The following is a 21,673-nucleotide window of genomic DNA, read 5'->3' on the forward strand; positions in this document are numbered from 1 at the left end:
TCTCTCTCTCTTTTTTTTCGAAGTCTACTACAACGAAAATGGAGGACACATTATTATTACTTTTGCGAGAATACACACGCTGTGGTACATGACATTTTATTACTGGATTCTCTCGAACGAATCTTGCTTCTTTCTTTTTTCTTTTCTTTTCGTTGAACATTACGAACTACTCTCATTCACTTTATGCCACCTCGGTGTGCGCAAAAAACCCGGAGAAATCGTTCGTCGGCATTCGGTGCGTATGCTCGAGTGCTGCCAAACCGGTTCGCGAATAATGCATATAACCCGTGCGATAAAGTGCGGCATCTCGATGAAGACGTGATTAAAGTTCGTGAGCGATAACGATACGGATCTTAGCTTGGCGACGCTCCGCGATACAATACAGCAGTACATTGTCAGCCGTTCTATCGGTGAGGGGAGCGAACAGAGATGCCGTTCGAGGAGAAGAAAACGAAATAAAAAGTTTAAGCAGAGAGAGGAACACACTTTCAGTCCGGCGGTATAAAACTATGATAGAAACCGTGAAATAACATGGGATATATGTGTGTTATGTATATATGTATGTACAATATTCTAACGACAAACATCACACACCAACACGACAATAGTTGTATCCAAAATTCTCACGCGGTATATCGACACATTTCGATCTATACATATACATTCTCGGCAGTTACAGTTCCGATAAGGATACACGTTTGTGATAAGTTACTACGAAGAAAGAACTGATAAACGTACAGGGGGGGAAGGGTGCGGTGTGCCCATTGCGGACGATCTGGAATTTGCAACGGAATCCTAACTCGCGAGAGGATACCTCGAAGACTCGGCGGAATGGCAGTTCTACGTGTATCGCGTTACACCTGCGAATCTTCGGGGGCGTTTGTTCTCCGTTACACGGCACGCGAAAGAATTTTCGCGACGTCGCGGGAAAATTTCGTCAAGAACAACCGTCGCCAATTACAAGATCGTCCGTAACGTGGAGCTCAAAAAACGAGCGTCTCCATCGAACGAAGAAAAGAAATGATGATCGCGTCGAAAAGACGTTATTGCACAAAATACCTCAGGCTCAATTGGAGCGCTGAGAACACACAGGTGGACGGAGTCCGATTTCGGGGAAACATTTCAACTTGAATGGAAAAACAATTAACTCTACAAAACAGTAACTTCCGCTTCGTTATCTCGTGTGGCTCGTGTGATACGTCGTATGACTCACGGCCACTTGCATCCTCAGCGCTTCACAATTGTCGGCATTTCGCAGCCGGTCTGCAGATTTACAATCGCTTTAATCACACCGAGAGCGACGACGATACGGGAAATACATCCGCCGCTCTTTCCCTCTCTCTCTATCTTTCAATTTTTCCTGGTACCTGCTATCTATCATCATGACTTCAATCGATACGCGCGCGATTATCCTCGAGAGATGATCGACACGCATATCGATCCGCGTGACTCGGTACGAACGAGATATCAAAAACGGAAAACAGAAAAAGAGGAAAAGAAAATACGATAATGTTTGTGTGAGACGGGAAGTGTGAGGTGAGGTGAAGTGAGGTGGTACTGGTGATTGTGATGGTAATGATGGTGGTTGAGGTGGTGGTGGTGGTGGTGGTGATAGTAGTGGTGATGGTGGTGATGGTAATGATAGTGGTTGGTCATCAAGCGCAACAACACAACAACCAGGGGGCCATCTGTAATAAATTACACCAAGGCGTATTTATTTTTTTCCACCTTTTTTTTAAATACGATTTAGTCGTGTCACTAGTGTTGGCTAATTAATTACGTTTAAATGGATGTGATGTTGGCTGCTGGTTGTTATAACTGTAATAATCAATTAGTATACTTATTAGAATTGTGGCGCAGCAGATAGGTACACAGGCAAACGGTGTTGATTTTTCTCCTGATTACTTTTTCCTCTCTTTTATAGCTGATTGGTTTAAACTCAATTGTCTCTAATAACCGCGATCTAAAGATTTCGTTCCCGCATCGAAAAAAGAAAAAAACGAAATGTGCACCTCACTCGATGAAATTTTCCTTCTCGTTACTGAGTCTGACCCAGTGTTCTGATTAATTTCGTATTATTTTTTTTCGTGTTTTTTTTTTCGTTAGGAAGATGTAGATACATTTCGATTATTGTGTAATCAATAATGTATAATTGAATAATAATATTAATAATTGATACTAATAATATGGTAATAATCATAATAATTCCTCATAATAAATGTAAAAGTTGGTACACAGAGATACAAACGACTGCACTTGTTTCTGCGGACAAATAAAGAGACTTACAAAACGTGACACATGCACAATACTAGACGAAAACTTGGACAACACAAATCACCAGATTAATTTTCTCTTGTTTCTTTTTTTTTACGTTTCGCCGGTGATCATACAGCGGCGTAGTAAACTCTTGATATTTTTAATCTGCTGTGCGGCCCAATAATTCTTTTTTCTTCATAAATTATATTTTGATATTTAATTATCTAAAAAAAAAATTCTAAAACGTCTTGTCTGCAATGTCTGTCGTAACCACTCCACTGCCTACGAACTACTCCTTTTCCAAACATGATTGTAAAGTCCTTTCTTTCGATCACGCGAGAGGGCTTGAGACAGACTAACAAGATGTTTGTAACTCTGGATAGAGATAACTCAATTAGTAAAACTGAAACCCTTTCTGTGGTTCAGCGATAATGATAGTAAAATCCTATTCAAAATCATAGGTAGTCTGAATAATGCTCTTGAGGCTCTTGCCATTAATTCTTCTCGTCTTCATCGTCTTCTTCTTCTTCCTCCGATGCTTCGGCAAGCCATGTTAACCATGAATTTACCTATACATGACAAATGCATCCGCATTAATTTTCGAGCCATTTAATCATGACTGTTCTTGATCAAATATTGATCGAAAAATTCAACATAATGTTCGATTAATATTTTCTGTTATTTTGTGGCAATTTTCTCATACAACGTGTTATCATTGTTGCTTATCTTTCGATGACATTCTTAAAACTCTTGTTTCCTTTGTACCAACAATCTTGATTAATGATAGCAGACGCGTGAGAAAATACATGCGTGAAAATTCTGAGAAAAACTGTTGGAAGAAAAAGTAAGTTCATAAAATGACACGATTGATTGAGCAGATGTGCAAAACATATCGAGAACTTTCTCTTTATACTAATAATCAATAACCATAGGAGTAACGTGACAAAATCACATGGTAAAAAAAGTAGGTTACGTGTCACGTGTTAATTTCACGATTATTTATGGAATGTTAGAGTAAAAAATATTTTCCAAATATCTTACAAATCTGTTCAAATCGATAGTAAATAACTTTATGGACACATCTTTTTATTTCAACGTATTTTGCAACAGTTTTATACATGTATCTAATATTTGAAACTTTCGCTATGTCGAGAAATGCAATTTCCCAAGTTGGTTTCTTTGTGGTTTCGCGAACATTTCAGTTCACTTCTTTTTTGTGCATGTATTTTCTCGCTTTAATCATCAATAATCAATAAACATCATCAATCAAGATAACTGTGATAAAAAAGTTTTAATAACCTATTTATAAAGTACAATGTAAACTGTAGCTTCATTTATTACAAATTAATTAAAGAAATTAATCAAGCTAGAGCTACTATTTACAATGTAAACTGTAGCTTCATTTATTACAAATTAATTAAAGAAATTAATCAAGCTAGAGCTACTATTTACAATGTAAACTGTAGCTTCATTTATTACAAATTAATTAAAGAAATTAATCAAGCTAGAGCTACTATTTACAATGTAAACTGTAGCTTCATTTATTACAAATTAATTAAAGAAATTAATCAAGCTAGAGCTACTGTGTTACACGCAAAATAAGTCTGTTCTTTAAAGCTGCGCTTTCTAAACTATCTTCTAATCCAGGGCTCGCAACAGTTTGCCAATTTCGGCCGATTGTTGGGAGCTACGCCTTCTATCTCCCTCTTGCCGCGCGGCGGGCCACGCAAGTGACGGTCGCGATCAGTCGCGGCTCCAAGCTTAGAAACACAACCGTCACTTACATAGTCTGCCGCGCGGCAAGGGGGAGATAGAAGGCGTAGTTCCCGAGAATCGGCCGAAATTGGCAAACTGTTCCGAGCCCTGTTCTAATCATTTCATATATTTCTGCTTTCTTCCATGTTAAATACTTATCTATTAGAGATTGTAGTGCAATTTTCTCTATTAAATTCTCGTAGAATGTTTGGATATTGAAAGGAAGATACGAAATCATTAAATATCTAAAAAATACTGAATCAATGTAAAAATAATTAATTCTTCGAAATTAGATAAGTTTGTTTTCTATTTTATTTCACAAATATGACAAACCTTTTGTGCATCAACCTAATACTTTATCTTAAGTGCAGCTTAATGCAGCTATGAAGAACAGACTTAATTTACAAGAAGAAAAAGGAACTCTTCATAAAATCGCTAATTCTATTAGAAAGTAATCAAGTTTAAGAATAGAAACGTGAATCGGCAATAGCTTGCGAAATTGTTTTGACGATTGTATTTACATACCTGGAATAATGCTTTGCCCTTGCCAGGATAAGCATCGGTGACGGCTTCTCTCCATTTGTGATAGGCTTCCTCTTCGATGACTTCAAGGTTGTAAAGTGCTATGAACCATCGCAGCAGCAGCCCTTTCGGGAAATTGTGCGAGAAGCAGAACACTTGAAGCGCGTGGAGAGCCGTAACTTGCGAGTCGATGGTAGTTAGGAATGTGCGAATGAAGCGTGCATATTTCTGCAGTAGCGCACTTTCCTTCTCTTGCAGTTGTTTTTCCGGATTCACGATTGGATCAACGCCAGGTGCCAGTGTTGTCTCCTATCATTGCAAACAAAGGTTAAGAAATTATAAAGCAGACACCTTAATATCTACTCAGAAATGACTTACTCGATCCTTTATCAGATATAATAATTTCAATATATAGTTAAGTACACCTAATTTCATGTTTCTGTTTTACTTAGTTAATCAATTTAACCGACGACAAGAGGTACTCGACGATAGTCGACGAAACTAACCTGAGTGATGTACTTGAAAAGTACGTTCATCATAGCGTTAATAAACGCGGGATCGGAGTGATGTTGGGGGTCCAGCTTCTCCTTAATCCATTTGTAAAGAGCATTAGGCGCTGGATCGGCTTCTAGTTGACGCCACATGTCCCCTTGGATTCTGAGAAGGGGATAGAGGAAAGTCAATTCTCTGTCCTCCAAGATTTCGCCCAGTCGCTCCTTCGTCTTCTCTGCTTCTGGCAGTTGACTGATGAGATCCACCTTGCTGTCGTTGAAAATCTGCGTGAGTCTCGCCTTGCCTTGTGTCTTATGTAGTTGCTGGAGCGTCAGCAGGAACAGCGGGTGATGACGACCATTTTCCGTTTCCGAGGCAAGATCCGTCAACTGGATCAGATTGTCCACTATGGCCTTGGCTGTCAGGAAGGCAACGTGGGATGCTACGCAAGGCACGGTACTCTCCTTCTCCGATATACTGGATACGAGTTCCTTCCATCCTTCGCTCACTTGCTGCAGAGTGAGCAGGTTCTCCTTCTTCAAGTCGGCCACGAGCTTGGAGGCGAGCTCGCGCTCCGAATCCCCGCGATCCAGCGTGTTCGAATACAGCGTGTAAATTGCATGGCGCAGAAATCGTTCGGGAATCTTAAGATCTTTGAAGGCTGTCAGAGCGTCCTGCACGTTCGTGTGGGACGTGAGATCGTCCATTAGGGCGTTAACCTTCTTCAACACTTCCTCGCGAGTGGGTCCTTTGTCTTTTCTGTCCCGAGCTTTCTCTCTCTTGTCTACGGGACCTTGCTTAATTACAATAGCAGGTGGTGCCTCTTTATGCAGTAGAGGCGAGCTGGGCTTCAGAGTGGCAGTACGTAAGAGAGGCAAGTCTGAACCTCGTCCTGGGAACAAATCTATTATTTTTGCCATTAGAATGTCTATTAGCTCGCAAAGTAGAGTATAAAATTTGTCAAATTTTCGTGAACAACATAATGTAAAGTTTCAACAACTAAAATTGTGCTACAGACAATTAGTGAATTACTACTCAATTATTATTAAATTATTAACATCAGAGCAATTCAGACGATGACATAAAGAGATAAAAAGACTTACCATTATTGAGAGGTAGGTTCAAATTGATGTTAGTCTGTTTGAACATCATCGAATTGGCTGAGGGTCTCAGAGATACTTCTTCCGGATGACCTCCGATCAGCATCTTGTTCTTGTTGAATCGCAGTTGCTCTTTATTGCTATCTGCAATAGACAAAACACAGACAAACACAGGTGTGAAGTCGAGATGTAGGATGCACTCGTGCGAGTTAATCAGTCAAATGAGAACTGTGCGTATGCTTACTATTGTTGAAATTCTGCGGTAAATTGTGTTGCGGTTGGTTGCGTTTCCCTTCGTAATTGTTCTGATGACGACTCTGGTTCGGATAGTAACCCGGTTGATTACGTTGGTTAGGTCGGCCGTAACCAACCCCGCCGGGTGTCCCTGCGAATCCATTCGGGCTGAATGGTGATGATATACCGAATGAGGAGGAAGTCAGTGGGATACCTCCCATCATCCCATCGACATCTAGTGCGCCTCGTCCCATCTTTCGTAAAAACTCCGCACCGAGGCGATCGTCCCGTCTGTGGAAACCGTTTCCCCTCGAAGGCTCTTCGTTGTCGTTGCGGATCTGATGAATGGGCATCGGGCCCTCGCTGCTGGTGGCCTTGCGTGGTTTCCAATCGTCACGGCGCAGCTCAATCACATCGCGCAGCATGAATTTAATGCGTAGAGGAAGTTCCCTACTCTCCGCCAGGGAGTTCATACGTTTGAAGTATTGATCCATGAGTCCGCGGCCCTTATCCGAGTCAAGGATACGGCCGCAGGTACGCATAATCTGGCAGAGACATTCGATATCCTCCGCAGTGTCCCCCCGGGATCCCCCTCGCCTTTTCTTCTCCAACAACTGCTGGATGCAACGATGTAAAATCGTCTCCGACACGATTCCCAGCTTGCCGAGCTCCCCGATGAACTTGATGTTACCAAGCATCTTGCGCTTGGCCACCTGCCGGCGCTCCTCCTCCTCGGGACCCAACTCATCCTGATTCTCAAACGCCTCGCTTGCTTTTGAACGATTTTCAAACTCGTCTTTGCACTTGTTAAGTAAAAGAACTCTGAATGTGCTCTGGCCTTTTTGACTTTCATCGATCGGTTTTCGGGGTTCAAAGTTTGCGGCTTCGTCAGACAGCTGTTTGCACAGCCGTGCGTACATAGAACTGTACTTGGGTTCATCAAGTGCTTTTTCGAAGATCTGAGGAAAATAATTTTTTCTTTCTTTTTTTTATCCGGAAAGCTTGTGTACAATGTGCATAGAAAAAAAGAGAGGGAGCGTTCGGTAATGCACGCGTTTGCTTATCGAAAACTGAAATGACCTTAAGCGGAGATCTCAAAGGAGGTCTTGACCTGTAGAGGAGAAAAGAGAGAACACACACACGATCGTTGAGAAATGTAACGTTAAAGCTTTGCAAAAACTGTTCCAAGAATAAGTTCCGTTATTCTCCGTTAATAAATGCACAGGAGCGGCCGTTTCCATATTTAACGAGAAATATTGGCCTTTCTTCTTTTTATCGGATTTACCAAAGGCGTCCATCACCGAACGCGACAATATCGTCATCTATTTGCGCGCCGTTTTGCGAAACTTGCGTCATACTTACCAAGAAAATAACACCCTTAAGAATCACATGGGAATTAAGCTCAACGTTGAGCAGGTCGTTGCTCAGCTTTGCGAACTTTTCCGGTGTGAGCTTGTTAAGAATACCCCGCACCTTTCTAAAGATGAGATCATTTCGGCTTTCTGGGGTGAGTGCATCGCGTCTAACAGTTGAAGGAGGGATCCAGCGTTGCTCAGTGGATAGGGAGCGAATATCGTCCCTGGAAGGCATCGAATTTTACTGATTTCAATGGTCACGTGTAACTAACGAGAGCAAGATATTTTTTTATCTGGTCTAATCGCGGATGCTTTAGCAGTAAGTGGTCTCCCGCGAGTATCGTTTGTTATGGCCGAACGTTAACTTTGTGGATCCTGACCTTCCTCCCGAGACACGAGAAGCACCCCCCGGTCCTGTGGGGTTGTCCGTTGTTGCGCGTGTTTTGGCCCCCTGAGTGATAAATCACAGCACACAGATCTTCCTTGAGGAAGCTGCAAAAATCACATGAAATCTAAAATGAATCTCTCACGTGTGTCTGTCATAATCTTAAATATTAATAAATTATATATATATATATATATATATATATATATTTATTTATTTATTTATTTATTAGAAGTGCTCACATATAAATGAATCAAGTATCTATAAGATTCTTATCCTTATCAGTTTCTACTTGAGCTGTGTATAGTATACAAATAGTATTTCCTCAATGTGCTATTTGTGAATAAAGTATCCGATTTTTTTATATCATTGATCAAGAAATAATAGTTTTGTCTATAAACTAAAACACATGTTTCTCCACTTTGAAATACTTGATCACTTTCATGGAGGCACAATCCTAATATAATGCATACAATTACTACGTATCTACCACAGAGCCTTATATATTGAATATGAGTCGCTTAAGTTTGACAGCTCTGGCGAGTTTTGCGGCGTGCACGCGACGAAAATTTCAGCACGTCGGCGTCAATCACGGCCAATCACTTTTGATAGGCGACGCACCGCGTTCGCAATGAACTCGTTCGATAATATTCGAGGACGTTCCTTTCATCGCTACCGTGACCCACATATATCGTTTACAATGGTAATTGCGCATGCGATCGCAATTTTAGAGAATGTTCTACTCGCGCTCGCCCGCTCGTGCGCGTTCAATAAGTGGCGCACGCGAATCCTCCACTCCGGTTAACGTACTCGAATCAAATGGCTCAAGGATAGGATCGTGGTGTAGCGGCAAACGTTTCATGAATCAAACGACAGTCATTGACGATCCGCCACGATTAGACCCTGCCAAATAACGCGAGTAAAAAGGGAGATCAAAGGAAGGAATGAGTCGTCCCCGTCCAAGCCGTTTGACAGTCAGCGACCGCAACGACTGTACAAACTGCACTAGCGATACGAAGTACGCGGAGAACGTGTCAATGATATCGTTAACACGTTCTCGGAAAAAAACTGTCTCTGCGGCCCACATGCTATGATCAAGCCCACGTCAGACTGCACGGAAAGAAATACTGTGGTATCAATAGAATTGGTCAACAGCGACGTAATTGAAATGAATCTTCTTGATTCAATAACTGTATTATTAAATCTAATACCCGAGTTACTAAAACAATCCATAATGTATTAGTTTCAGTAATATTGCTATTCAATCAAGACGATATACTCCATTATGTTGCTGTTCACCAATTGTTATCGATACAACAGCATTATTTTTCGTGCAAGCATCGAAAATTAAGAATTGTGAATTAAAAGTCAGAGATTAGCGAAACAGTCAATTTCAACTTTGACTTGCTTGGTTCAAATTGATCAAGTTTCAATCTTCAATCCTTAGTCTCCAAATACCGCGACATCATTGAAATTAAGACTCGAATTATCAAAACAAAATGTAATACATTAGTTTCGATAATATTGTCGTTAAATCAAGAGAACTTACTCCAATTATAGCGCCGTTATTTCTATCAATATAACAGCATTTCTTTCGCGTCTAACTGTCGAAAATTGCGAATTATAGATTGGAAATGAGTGAAAAATCAATTCCGATCTCGACTCGCCTTGTTAAAAAATTGATCAGGGTTCCAACCTTTAATTCACGGACGCAAGTCTCCGAGACCGACTTGAAAAGAGCGCGTCCGATAGTTTCAGGACACCCTGTGATTTCGAGAGATTCCATCCTCTCCACGACGAAGGTCTTCCGCGGACGAGGCAAGGACCTTCCCCGGGAAGACGGCTTTGATCTTGCTCGCAAGACCGTCGTGAGAGCAAAACGACCGAAACCCATGGGCGAGGATAGGTGGAGAAGGGAGCGTGTATGTGGGGCGCGGCTCATGGTCAGACGGTCAATGAACCCTTCCTCGCTGCCCCCTCCACACTCTTCCCCAAGCCAACCCTTCCTCCTGCCCTCCTGCTTCACCTCGACCGATCTCTCGAACCCCGCGTCGTCGTCGCGCGTCGCTCGGCCGAGGTCGGACGACTTCGCCGCCGACTGTGCGTCGGACGGAGGTCGTGCCCGTCCGGCCAACTCTACCGGGTGTCTCAGAACGCTCGACCGGGGATGGAATTCAAGTAGGACGACGAGGTATGTCGAGCCGTTTGGGTCCTCTTGAATGTTTAACAATCTCGCGAGAAACATCTGCAGGAAGAAACTCGCCGTTTCGTCGCTTCCAGAGGATGAATATTCACGATTGATTAAAAGAGAACAGCCGATTTGCATAATCGCACAGTCGAAACGGGAGTAATAATTAGCCGCGCGATACAACGGTCGCAGAGATATTCGCGTGTATCTGGATACTTTTGTGAAAATAATATGCGAATTGTTGCCGCATGGCGGCCCGTTCGCGGAAATCAGACATTCCCACGCGGCCAGAAGAACGAGCGACGTTTGAATCGTTACAATCGCACGTAATCGGATCCAACATCGATTTGCTAAACCGGTTATTTTTTTACGCAACCAATTATTAAAGTACCGGTTCTTTTTGCTCATCACCTTTACAGTTACTCCCTATTCGGTCGGCTGTACTGTCAATGCGATATTTGTCAGTTATAATCCTCCTAACTCTAGACATTTTCTCACGCGCGTTCGCGAATATCGTGGACATACGTAAATTATAATAAATCAGAGACGTGTGCCGTATCTATGTAAATTTCTCGGAAGAGAGCGAGTTTGAAGTATACCTGAATTCTCAGTTTCTTACGTCTCGGAACATCGAAAATATTCCGTGTGAAAACAACGAAGGGGAAAGATATACTTCGGAGTCTCTGTACTGCTGTGGAACTGCTCTTGATACTGTAATTTTACGACGATAGCAATAACAACGATGAAACAAGTTCAAACGAATCGAGAAAGACAGGCGGACTTTCGCAGCGCGATTTTACAGATTAATGACCCGTCTCTCCCCTGCTCGACCAACCGCAAAGACACGACCTTTGGAGCAACGCGGCCGACGTTGCGAACCCTCCCGTGCAATGTCCAATAACGTTCAATGTCGTAACGAGAGAAAAATCGACGGCCACGTTTAGCGTTAAAATGTGTAACGCAAGGCTGGCAACTCAACTGAAATAGATTCATCCTCTAAACATTCGAGACTCGGCAGGCTACAGTACGTGGCCGCTAAATGCGCAATGAAAATATCCGGTCTCTCACGGACGCGCGCATCCACGTATGACCAACGACAGTCGGCGACGACGTCGTCGAGCTTGAATATCGCGAGAGACGGAAAAGAAAGAAGAAAAAGGAGGAGAGACGCGTCGTCTCACCGCTAGCGAGGCCGAGTTACCGGACACACATTCGTATTCACACTCACACGCGCACTCACGTGCGACCGGCAGAAGATTGCCCTAAATTCGGAATCTCGCAGGTCGGTGCTTGATGTGCGACACAGGAAATTGCCTTCACGTGTCGCGTCGTGTACTACCGAACTGCGCGAAACCCGAAACGAACCGCATTGAATCGCGCTGTCGGGTATTCCTGCTCGAGTGGATCCTCCACGGAGGATAATCCCGGGGTGGCACGAGATCCGATGAGAGTGGGTCGTTTATTTTAGAAAACAATACCGTCGAGAAAACCTGGACATCCTGATTTTTGTCTCGCACGACTCCGCCGCGTCACACATTGAGGAAAAATGCTTCAACATTTGTGGGATATCAATTTTATTCATAGAAATAAATTCTGTTTCGCGGAAACGGATCTCAAATTCCACAGAAATAAATTTTATATCCCACAAATAAGTTTTCAGGTATTTTTTTCTCAGTGTACCGATGAGGTAAGGGTATCTCTCGAACGGCTCGACCTTTTTCTAATTTTACTATTTTAACATAGACAGAAGTTCCACATGCCACATTGTGTGGCATGCAGTTAAAGTTCTTTTTGAGGAAAATTTTACTCAATAGTTCATGTTACATATACTATAGAGTATCGAGTAAAATTTCCTCAAATACATATACTATAGAGTATCGAGTAAAATTTCTTCAAAAAAAAAAAACGTTTTGGAACGCAGCCTTAAATAATATCTCGTCGTCGAGATAGTATAAAGAAGAAACGAATGATGAAACTTTCGGAAAATCAAGGAACTCACAGCAATGAGATAGGACTGTCTTAACTCTCCAACAATCAGCCTTTATCTAACTTCACCTGCATATGCGAATGCAGCAGTTGAAATTTGAAAAGATTCCTAAGAAGATGGTTTTACGAGCCAACTACCCGATAGTGTTGGTCCACTAAAATGTTAATTGACTTAAAATAATCGACCAATCAATAACCAAAATTGATCAATCGTTATGCATAAAATCAAACATAACTTAACCAACTGATGAAACAAATTATTAATCAAACTTTTCATTTCATTGATTATACACTGATTAATAATTTCATCCATTGATTACGTTATTCGAGATTAAATATATGACGATTGTGTATTGATTTGTTGATGATTTAATAAAATTAAATATCATTTTAATCGATTAATGTCCAAACAATGCTATCTAAACAATATCTCGACCATGTTGTAAAGAAACCGATACTTTCATATCCCACAAATAAATTCTCAAGTATTTTTTTCTCAGTGCACCGACGAGATAAAGAACTTTCGAACTTTCGACGAGATATCGAACTTTTTCCAACTTTACGTGTATATAGACAGAAGTTCCATTGTAACATACAGTTGAAGCATTTTTGAGAAGATTCTCTAAAAAAGTGGTTTCACGGAGCGACTACCTAAACTATCTCGGACTGATAAAACTTTTTGAAAAATCGAGCAACTCAAATATACCATAGAAGCGTACGGAGCGTGATAAGCTTTGGACGTTGCTCTCTTCTTTCTCTCTGTCTCTTTCCCCGAGAATCAACGCGTTCACAAGGAGTATCAGTCTATCGCGCTTAATTCGCATGTCTTTACCGATATTAAAGCGCGTCGTGCGAGGAAAAAAAGTCATGCGGAAGGAGCGATCGACACGAACTCGCGAGATTAGCGTCGTGCGACATGTGGCGTGAAAAAAAAATTCCACGCCGACGAGAGCACATCGCAGACGGATGTCGCTGCACGATCCGTCGCAGCGAGGGGTCAGGGGCGGGATTACAGCACGGGTGCGCACGTGTCGGAATTCGCGAGGTAATTAAATAAAGGAGCCGATGTGCACACGTGTGTGTGTGTGTGTGTGCCGGCGCGTGCATTTGGAGATGGCCTTTGTCTCCTGTAGTCTTTCCATCCCCCCACCACCCTCCTTTTACTCCTTCTCTGTCTCTTTCTTCGCTAGTGCTTCTTCGTTCTTGGCAAATACTATTTCCGAGCGCATATTTACAGCCGGCGGTACCCGTTAGTTACTTTAGCTGTCTCTCTCTTTCTCTGTTTCGATCTTCCTCCCTCCCTCCCTCTCCTTCTCTCTCTCTTTCTCTCTACCTGCTACAATCCGAAAAAAGATTTCGCGTATCCTTGAAGTGCAGCACGGCGCGTCCATCGGATTAACATCGTTTATTTGTTTAGTGAACTGCCAATGTCATTCGCGCTGTTCCGCGAATATCGCGAGATCGCGAGATTCTGCAATTGAGAGGTTCGCGTCAATCGTTGAGAAACGCATTCGCGCGCGCTGATCCCGAGTTCCGATCTCGCGACGGAGAATAATGAAATGCAATGGAAGTGCTGTACGGGCATTTTTTCCAATATTTCCTCTTTCAACACGTTCGCCACCACGCGCCGCGTATGCGTGACGTACCGATTCTCGCAAGAGACTGCGTCACATGTGTTTCACTTCACATTCATAGAAACGAATTAAGTCAGCCTATTATACATTATTACACAAAAAAATAAATACTAAGTTGTCGAACATGTTAACGTACTATCGACAGAATGAATAAATTTATCCTTTTATCCCATGCTCAGGGTATAAATACAATAAATGTCAATAAGGCGGTCTAATATCTAAAACAAAAAATGATACTAAGGAACACACACAATTCCTCATATCTTAATATATCCTTCTATTGATTATCCTCACTTAAGATAAAAGTACCAATGCCCGGACATATATCTAATCCTGGACATTCTTTTTGCTTTTGGGGTCTTTAGATCCAAACATTTAAACTTCCAACATAAAATATATGTACAAGTATTGAGTATGTAAATATATTCTGTTGAAGGTTTAAATATTCACATTTAAAGACCAAAACAATAAGAATGTACAGGATTAGATACGTGTCCGGGAATTGATATCTTCACCTTAAATCATTTTGTTAATCCTCGATATTACGAAAGCGTGACAGAGGCTTAAGATACAATATCTGTTCAGATAAAGACAGATCAAATGTCTGTCTACACATAAAAGTAGATAAAGTATCTACTGCGAGCGCGGCTCGCACAAACTGCAACACCTAATGCTTAGTCAAGCGTAACTCGGCCGGTTGGCAAAATGTTAATGTCACCATGAACGCGATATATTCGGGGGAATATTCGCACACGGTAAGAAGAACGGCGAGCTGTCACGGGAGGGGGTGCAGAGGGAGTGTAGGAATACGTCTACGCAGCACTGCGAGATAAGAGCCACGCTCGTCTGTCTTGTCATAACGTCGTTTCCATACCGTGAATAATCGTCCGACAATTTCGCGAATGCAAGCTTCTCCCGTTCCGATCTGTTTGCCTCCGGCCGGCATTCTAATTCGTTCTATCGCGCGATTCGGTATCTCGCGCACGGCCGCGAGTTAATGAAGTGAAATTTAACTCACGAATAACTCCACCGAGGCGCGAACGAATTTCTACCTGGATGCGCGTGCACGATAAAATGAAACTTATTCGCCCACACAGAGAGGATATTATAGCAAGCATTACAGTCCTTGCACAATGCCAGGCTACAGGGAATAGGCATTAGCCAATAGGAACAGGGAATAGAAATAATTATAATTTTCCTACCAATCCTAATTTCTATTCCCTGTTCCTATTGCCTGTTGCCTGGCAACTGTGCATAGGGCTTTACTATTAACAAAAATCAGTCGGAACCAATCGAGTTGAGCGAACTCAATTAGGATTGTATATGGCGAACTAATAGCCTTGATTCCTTCAGCATAAAATTTTGATGTTTTTGTAATCTCTTATTTCTATTAAATAAGCTAAGTGTTCGGCAAAATTAATTAATCATGGTGTTGATTTGACTATTCTAAAAAGTAACGGCAACCAAGTGAGTTGTTAAACGTAGTAAGAAGTTTAATTCAATTTTTCTCTCCAGTTGAATGAGTTACATATATTATTAAAAGGAATAATGTAATATTTCATTGGATTCTTCTCTCTATATGACAGATCATTTAAGTAGCGTTTATCCCGTTTATTATTCAAAATAAATTAACTTAATAATAAAAACCATAATACCGTAAAAACCTTTTGAATCTTCTTGAAATATTACTTCTCTTGTTTTTATAATATCTTAATTTTTACGTCATTAGACTTCTACTAGTCTTTGTGTGGTTTTTATTATCATTATTTCTATTCATTATTATTTATCAAAAAAAACATTATACCGTAAAAACCTTTTGAATCTTCTTGAAATATTACTTCTCTTGTTTCTTTAATATATTAATTTTTACGTCATTAGGCTTTTATTGGTCTTTGTGTGGTTTTTATTATCATTATTTCCCTTTCTTTTATTCGTTCTTTTTTCATATCCCGATTATCGCCGGTAGTTGTTGTCATTTATTTGATATACAATTTGAGGAAACCTTAAGAACAAATTTCAGAAGTTAAAGTCTTATCAAACTACTACTAAAGATTTATTACTGGATTTACTGCTTTAATAGGCTTCTTAAAAAATATGCTATCCTCAGTAAAGTAAACTCTGAATTTATAGCTACTAGGAAATATGACAAAAGAACTTATCTGGAAAAAATCTACAATATCTTCTCTGCGCACCGCAGCGGCACTGACTCGCGCGCAGTGAGTCAGCGCTACGATTTGCGAATTTTCCCAACTTGAACGCGAACGTGCGTTTTAAAATTGATACCAATCTCGAGTATCCGTTTATCGCGGTCTGCACAAAACGAATGGCACGAAACGAGCGCGAATCGATCGCCACCGAGATCGCGAGCTCGCGAGCGAATGACTACTCCGTCGGTTTTATTTTTGCAGATGCGTTTGGGTAGACCTCGTGCGTTCCGCCGAGTGGTCGACCTCTCGAAGAAGAAGAAACACAGATCGAAAGAAACAGCATATAATGGATCGCACGATGTATGTATCGAACGCGCGCGTGAGCGCTTTGTGCGTATCAAGCATCGATATGACGCCGATAGAATCCTTGAGAAGATCGTCGTGCACAAGATGTAGGCGCGCGACGACGTCGAACAAAGAGATAGCGACAGAGTGACGTAAAGCAGGCGAACGAGCAAGCGAGCGAGCGAGCGAACGAACGAACGAACAAGTGAGCGAGCAAGCAAGCGAACTTCCACCATCTACTCCCTTTCCTCTCCTGACCTCTTCACTAGCGAACGCAACGAGCATTACTTTCTGTTTCCTCATGACACGTCACTGATACGTCGCCGTCTACTCTTTACAGTTCAGACTTTGGACGAATCCCCGACTCGACATAATAGCTTTAACACGCAGTATAATTGAATCATTAATATATCTTGATTGTATACCAAGAGAAAAAAATATTAAAAAAATGAATACTTGCGCAAGTCGGGTGTTAACATCATTTCGACCAGAAATTTGTCCCATAGTCATTAGGATCAGGTCGGTCCTAATCATTTGTCTGTGTAAAATGATTGCTTTTGGATCTTAATTACTAATAAAGTCTTAAATATTAGTAAACCTTATTATGAAGTCCTAATTGCTACGCCGCGCTCACGACTTATCAGAACTCTGTAACGTCACCTTACACAAAGCAGATAACTGATTGGGATCAAACTGATCAGAGAGAAGACTATGGAATAAATTTTTAGTCAGAATATTTACTTAAATCTATCTAAATTCTTTTGTTTTCATATGTGTGAACATATGTGTCTTCTTATGCGAAAGATATATTTTATATTAGTGTAAGTAAATATTATTGGTAATAATAATATTATTATTATTATTATATTACCCGCTACGAATAGATTTCTTTTATTTAGAAATATTTGTCTCATTATCGTAAAATTATCACAATGATGAATTTACTGCTTTAACATATCGTTGAATCGACAAACAAATCGAAATGTCATGAAATTTTGTCATCATTTAAAATATTGAAAAATCAATTAACAAATTTTGAGACAGAAATCAAATTTCTTGTTTTTAGCCTAAACAACACTAAACCAATAATACGTACAATTATAGAAAATCCCAATAATTTAATTATCCTACATGTTAAGTAATGTTAATTTAATTGCCCTACTATGTCGACTTGCGTTACCTCTTTTTCTCCCTCTCTCTATCTGGACTTCCCCTTGACCAGGCAGAATCACAAATTAAAATCGCGTCGAAATTACAAGTCTCGCGTCTCAGCTCGCAGAAGGTTACGATTGAAAGCTGAATCAGGTAACTGGGAAACCAAGACACACTTATCGTATTACAGAGGAGATAACGCAGTTAAGCGCCAATAGAGAAGAATTATTCACTGAGTCATTCGTTGGGTATTTCTCAGAAAAAGATAATTACGAGAACGCGGTATTTCACCACACCCGAACTCGAAATATGCCAGAGGAAGCTAGAATGCAACAACTCCTCGCTGAACTTCCTCGACGAAGACAATTGAAAAAGAAAGATAAGTGAATAAATCGCTGCTCGAGATGGCGCCGAAGCTCTCTAACGGGGAAGATATAAGTCAAGTAGCTAATTACTTGTTCGGTCTTCTCAATGAGCGATAGTAGAAAAGATAAGTGAGAGGTACTGACTACTTCAACTCGCTCTTTTTTTCGCAGCCTCGCACAAAGCGACCGCCAATGATGTGTACATCGCAACCACCCGGTACGACAGACTCCAACGGAATCGAATGATAACCGAATGAGCCGCAAACCGTAACCGATTAATCCGAGATCTGGAATGTGCAGAATTCGATGGTCTGCAACGGCGCTCCGAATATCGATGAGAGGACAACATCGAGCAGGAAAACCGATATGGAAAGAGAGACGCAAGAATTAGAAATCGTACACGACGTATCTATCCATTGATGCGCGTAACGCAAGCAAACGCAGGGCTATAGACTATAAGCTTTGCTGGTGGGACGAGTGCGGCTGAAAGAAAATCAGCGCGTCTATTCATAGTCCGATAAGCGTTTTGAAGTCTGCTACAACAAAGAGGCCGATCGAGCCCCACGGTATCTCGTGTATGTGTTTGTGTGTATGTGTGTATATGTATATATCGCATGTATATATGCAACATGATCGTTTTAAAAGGCGAGCACGTACGTAGCATGCAATACACTACTCGTCGTCGTCGTCGTCGTCGTCGTCGCCGTAGGCGATGACGACGACTACGACACACAATCGCGAGCGCGACGCACGTTTCAATGGGATGGAACGGGTTTTTTGTTTCCTTTTTTCTCATTTTCTCTTCGCGACTCGTTCAGGTGTTGCGCCAGCATTTCGTGGATTGGCCGCAAAAAACAAATGCGAATCCGACTGGGATCTTTCAAGTGACTTCAAAAACGCTTGAATAAAATTATTATCGATACCGTTTCTCTCGCTTTTTTTTCTAGGTAAAATCTTATGTTGGACATTGACACAAGTGTTCGCGATAGTACACTCGGACGTTTCCCGAGATTAGCATCCGTGCTAAGCTGGGTTGTGAATAGACGTATTAAAAGAGAGAAAGGCCAGACATGTTCTGTAGTGCTTCTAGATCCGTATTAATAGTCGTTACTTGAAACTCATGCCACGTGAGATACTCGGACCTGAATTTAGAGTTATATATACAAGTTTTTTATTTGAATCATATATGATATTAAATATCTAATGGCGATTCAACTGGAAAACTCATATGTAACTCTAAATTAAAATCTGAATATCTCATCTGAGGCAAGTTTCAAGTAACGACTACTAATAGTCGCACTTAGAAAACTCTTAAAATTTTCAACAATTAATACGACTCTTAAAATTTTCAATAACAAGATCAAATAATAAATCAAATTGTGTCGATAAGATTATATTCAAAATTTGCATTAAATGTTTCTTAAAAAAAAAAAAAAAACATTCCAAACGTCTGTTTAAAACATGTTAAGAGGAACGTTGCGTTAGAAAATATCCAATGTTTAAAACACGTTCAGAATGTTTGAATTTAAACGAAAGGTTATGAAGATTTGTTCACAAAATGCTTTAAAGTAAAATTCAAGACATAACACAGCTCTGACGTTGGCAGTTAAAGATTTCTCGAGAGATTGACTCTCCCCTCAACACGAATACTGAAGGAATCTGAATCTGACTTGGAGGCTAAACGTGACGGAAATTTATGTTGAATATGTGTGAGCTTGTCGACGAATGAAAGAGTTCATTGAGAGGCGCGTGCGAAGTTCCGAGACGAAATTCCCGCGAGCATCGCGATCGGGTCCACGGACGAAGACTTGCATCGATCTTAAAAATAGCACACGCGCACCTCGCCAATTGATGATCGCGAGCTGCTATAGCAAAATACGCGCCTCGTCATCGACGTTTGCCGATAAATCAGATCTTTTGCTCGCGAACTGTGATCTCTTTCTTCCGCTAATGTCAACTGACGTAACGCACAGCTGAAGGTGAGAAGGTCGAGAAAAATGAGACGTCTGTTCTCGGCGTGAGTACTCGGCGGAACCGACTATTCGAATGCGCGTGGCGATGAGATCGCCCATCGGGAGCTCATCTGACGAGACGTCAGAGGAGCGTGACGACGACGATGGCGAAGGCGGCGGGGCACACGCCTGCAAAGTCGGTCGTGTGTGCATGTGCTCGGGTCTCGTGCAGCATCGATCGACGAAGTACGCGTACATCTACTGGTCGCGTTGTCCGACACGGGAGTGCCCGGTTGCACCTCCGAGAACAAAGCGAAGCTTCCGGAAAGCACGCGGCAGCCTCTCGCTTCCCCGAAAGAGAGGAGCACGCGTACGACGCGTAATGGCGAAATTCCGTGCTTACTCGGCTCGACTAGCTCTCGCCATATTCCGCGAACCTTAACCCCTTCCTCGCGCATATGCCGTCTCTCCGCGAGACAACACGAGGACGAGAAACGGAAGCCTACGTCTGATAAGCGGAAAGATGATGCGAGATCGTTTTCGCGCGACAATGCACCGCTGAAAATTCCACTCTGCGCCGACGAAGTCACCTCTCGACTTTGCAGCCGAATTGTGTGCAAAAGCCACAGTAAAGCCAAAACTCGCCAGAACTCGAAATGAAATGAGAATGATCTCGCACGAATTTGCGGTCGGCTTCGAGATCTGACATTCCATTCGAGAAGTCATAAAGATACAAGACATCGACTATCGGATCGTCGAGTCGAGCACAATTGCTATTGGCACTAGGAAATAAACATTGTACATACAAACAATGAGAATCGGAGAAACTATATCTCTACGAAGCATGCAAGAATAATTTCTTCGCCCGTTACCTGACCCTAGAGTATCAAGAGAATACACTCGGAAAGAATACAGCGTCGCTGTGAGGCAAAAGTTAACGTGAGTGATTAACTCGGAAAATAACCCCATATTATATATTATATATCATAGAATTATAGATCATCATATCATAGAATTATAATATCATAAATAGATATTCAGTAGAAATTCTGCGTAAAATTTCGTCATGTTCTGGGGTCGAATTCAGCGCGAAACGTCACCGCGAGACATCTCGGGAGAGAGATTTAAACGTTTAAAGCACTTCCCGGAACGTGTTGTTGAGGTAGCGACGCTCGAAATTAGTCAGCAAATTCCCGTACTCTAGGGTTAAGACGCGAGCTGCGCCGACGAATGAACGGACGGACAGACGGACGTACGTACATACGAGGAAAGCGCAGGAGGGCTGGCGAGGATCGCGCGTATCGTTCGGGCCCGAGCGGAGTCCTCGTCGCGACTTCTAGGAGGCCATGATAACGACTCTGGCGGTGATCACGCGTGAAGCTCGCTGCATGTTGCGACACACGCGAGAGATCGACTAACGGGAGATCGCGCCACGGACAACGCGGACTCGGCTCGACTCGAGAATGAAGCGCACGTTGCCAACGAGCGCGCCTCGGCCGTCTCGTGAGCCTCTCGGCCGCAAAACGTGGCGCGTTCAAGGCACGTACTAATTCCGGAATTCGTGGAAGCAAGAGGGCGATGGAGGTCGCCCCCTCGTGCTCCCTGCTCGCCGTGGAAAACCCAAAGCGGCTGAGCGACGAAGAAACGCCCGATTTCCCGTGCAACGAACTCTCTCTCTCTCACTCGCTCGTTCACAATCTCTCTCTCTCTCTCTCTCTCTCTCTCTCTCACACACACACACACACACACACACACACACACACTCGCTCGCAATTTCTTTCACGCACGAGAATCCTGTCGCGCCC

At 42.1% G+C, this 21,673-nt stretch overlaps 2 protein-coding genes across 4 annotated transcripts in view; one reads left to right on the plus strand and one right to left on the minus strand.

The window, feature by feature from the left end:
• Positions 1-21,673, minus strand: part of LOC116849272 (eukaryotic translation initiation factor 4 gamma 2) — a 22,442-nt gene continuing 769 nt past the window's right edge. Inside the window, exons 1-8 of one of the 3 annotated variants that reach the window (XM_032826244.1) lie at positions 21,129-21,330; positions 8,095-8,206; positions 7,722-7,938; positions 6,370-7,318; positions 6,129-6,269; positions 5,040-5,929; positions 4,537-4,842; positions 1-2,825 (exon numbers count right to left, since the gene is read on the minus strand). In XM_032826244.1, coding sequence (XP_032682135.1) covers positions 2,751-2,825; positions 4,537-4,842; positions 5,040-5,929; positions 6,129-6,269; positions 6,370-7,279 — 2,322 coding nt within the window. In that variant the 5' untranslated portion in view covers positions 7,280-7,318; positions 7,722-7,938; positions 8,095-8,206; positions 21,129-21,330 and the 3' untranslated portion in view covers positions 1-2,750. Of the gene's footprint in view, positions 2,826-4,536; positions 4,843-5,039; positions 5,930-6,128; positions 6,270-6,369; positions 7,319-7,721; positions 7,950-8,094; positions 8,207-21,128; positions 21,331-21,673 lie in introns of those variants that run through there. The other 2 variants (XM_032826243.1, XM_032826242.1) reach the window with 2 other exon arrangements.
• Positions 20,649-21,673, plus strand: part of LOC116849277 (syntaxin-12) — a 6,644-nt gene continuing 5,619 nt past the window's right edge. The window contains exon 1 of the mRNA XM_032826260.1: positions 20,649-20,807. The gene's annotated coding sequence lies outside the window, so the exon portion shown is untranslated. The remainder of the gene's footprint in view (positions 20,808-21,673) is intronic.

Source organism: Odontomachus brunneus, unplaced genomic scaffold (assembly GCF_010583005.1).
Source record: "Odontomachus brunneus isolate Ranch 3 - 2012 unplaced genomic scaffold, Obru_v1 Obru_scaffold_110, whole genome shotgun sequence".
Classification (NCBI taxonomy): domain Eukaryota; kingdom Metazoa; phylum Arthropoda; class Insecta; order Hymenoptera; family Formicidae; genus Odontomachus; species Odontomachus brunneus.